This window comes from Carassius gibelio, chromosome A2 (assembly GCF_023724105.1).
Source record: "Carassius gibelio isolate Cgi1373 ecotype wild population from Czech Republic chromosome A2, carGib1.2-hapl.c, whole genome shotgun sequence".
In the NCBI taxonomy this organism is placed as follows: Eukaryota; Metazoa; Chordata; class Actinopteri; order Cypriniformes; family Cyprinidae; genus Carassius; species Carassius gibelio.
Window position 1 is genome coordinate 23,980,994 of NC_068372.1, and position 1,618 is coordinate 23,982,611.

Genomic DNA, 1,618 nt, shown 5'->3' on the forward strand with positions numbered 1-1,618 from the left:
GTTCATGGTTTACCAACCGTGACAGCACCAAGGTAACAATATATTAAAAATAACTCAGTAAAGTGACCCAAACCCCAGCATTTTAGTGTGTGAGTGTAAAACCATCTAGTATCAGCATTGTATAATGCTACAGCACTCTTTTAGAGTTAATTTTAGGGGTTATTTTTAATTTGAAAAGTGATGGTAGAGGGTGGTGAGCTTTGTGGGCTGGAAGACCTCCCTCAACATAGACCTTCAGCCCAGCAGTGAGTTTCATGATTAGAAGTGAGCAACAGAACAAGATGATGTTCACTCTGTTTGCTGTCTTTCTTTTCTCTTTAGGAGGGATGAGTGCTGTGGAAGGTGAGATTTTATTATTTTAATTCCTGAGATCTTTGGTTAAATATTGTGGCTTGACCTAGTGACTTCAACTTGATAAAAAAGTTGAGCTGAAATTATAGCTTTATAAGAGAATGTACATCTGAATCTTATGCTGTTAATGTAATAATTACTCACCTGAATACAATGATGTGTTTCTACAGTAGATGATGGACGTCCAACAAGTTGTTGTGTAGGAGTGTCAAACACCAAAATTCCAGTTAAAGACATTGTGAATTATTCTATGCAAACTACACTGCTATGTCCTATCAAAGCAGTACGGCAAGTTCAAAGTTATTATCTATTACAATAATTTTTTTTTACAAAAATTCAGTAATTAAATGGTGGACAATGAAATAATGACATCTAATCAATTTCCCCCTAAAAGATTTCAGACCAAGAGAAACAAAATTATTTGTTCAGATCCAAACGACGGTTGGGCTAAGAGAGTAATACATCATCTGAATGAGAAAAAGAACCCTCTGAAACCTTCCGAAGAGCCTATAAGTGCAACAAACTTGATCTCAACCACAACTTCAACAAACAAAACAGGAACAGAGGCAGAAACCAGCACGAGTACACTTGTTACACCAGTAGTGACGACTATCAAAACATCTGGCTATAGTAACTTACACTAACCTGAAATGTAGAGAACTTAAGGGGAAGTCGTGGCCTAAATGGTTAGAGGGTTGGACTCCCAATCGAAGGGTTGTGGGTTCTAGTCTCGGGCCGGACGGAATTGTGGGTGGGGGGAGTGCATGAACAGCTCTCTCTCCACCTACAATACCACGACTTAGGTGCCCTTGAGCAAGGCATCGAACCCCCAACTGCTCCCCGGGCGCCGCAGCATAAATGGCTGCCCACTGCTCCGGGTGTGTGCTCACAGTGTGTGTGTGTGTGTTCACTGCTCTGTGTGTGTGCATTTCGGATGGGTTAAATGCAGAGCACAAATTCTGAGTATGGGTCACCATACTTGGCTGAATGTCACTTCACTTTCACTTTCATTAAGCTGACACTGTAGCTGCATAATGATGTTCTTCTTCAACAGGTGATGGACATCCAGTAGACTGCTGTAATACTGTGACAAACACCAGAATACCAGTTGAAGAAATTTTGTATTATGACATACAAAATACAAATCTATGTCCTGAAAGAGCTGTAAGGCAAGTTCAGAGCTATTTTAGTATATATTAATTTGACGTTTTACACAGACATGGTAATAATTGTGTACTTCGAGAATGTGAGCTAAAACGTAAAGTGT

The 1,618-nt window shown here is 39.7% G+C and overlaps 1 protein-coding gene across 1 annotated transcript; it reads left to right on the forward strand.

Moving 5' to 3' along the window:
- Nucleotides 1-277: 277 nt before the first annotated feature.
- Nucleotides 278-1,359, forward strand: LOC127933989 (eotaxin-like). Its single transcript, XM_052531135.1, has 3 exons — nucleotides 278-342; nucleotides 522-639; nucleotides 746-1,359. The coding sequence occupies exons 1-3, from the start codon at nucleotides 282-284 to the stop codon at nucleotides 993-995; spliced, it is 429 nt and encodes a 142-aa protein (XP_052387095.1). The 5' UTR covers nucleotides 278-281; the 3' UTR covers nucleotides 996-1,359.
- Nucleotides 1,360-1,618: the final 259 nt, after the last annotated feature.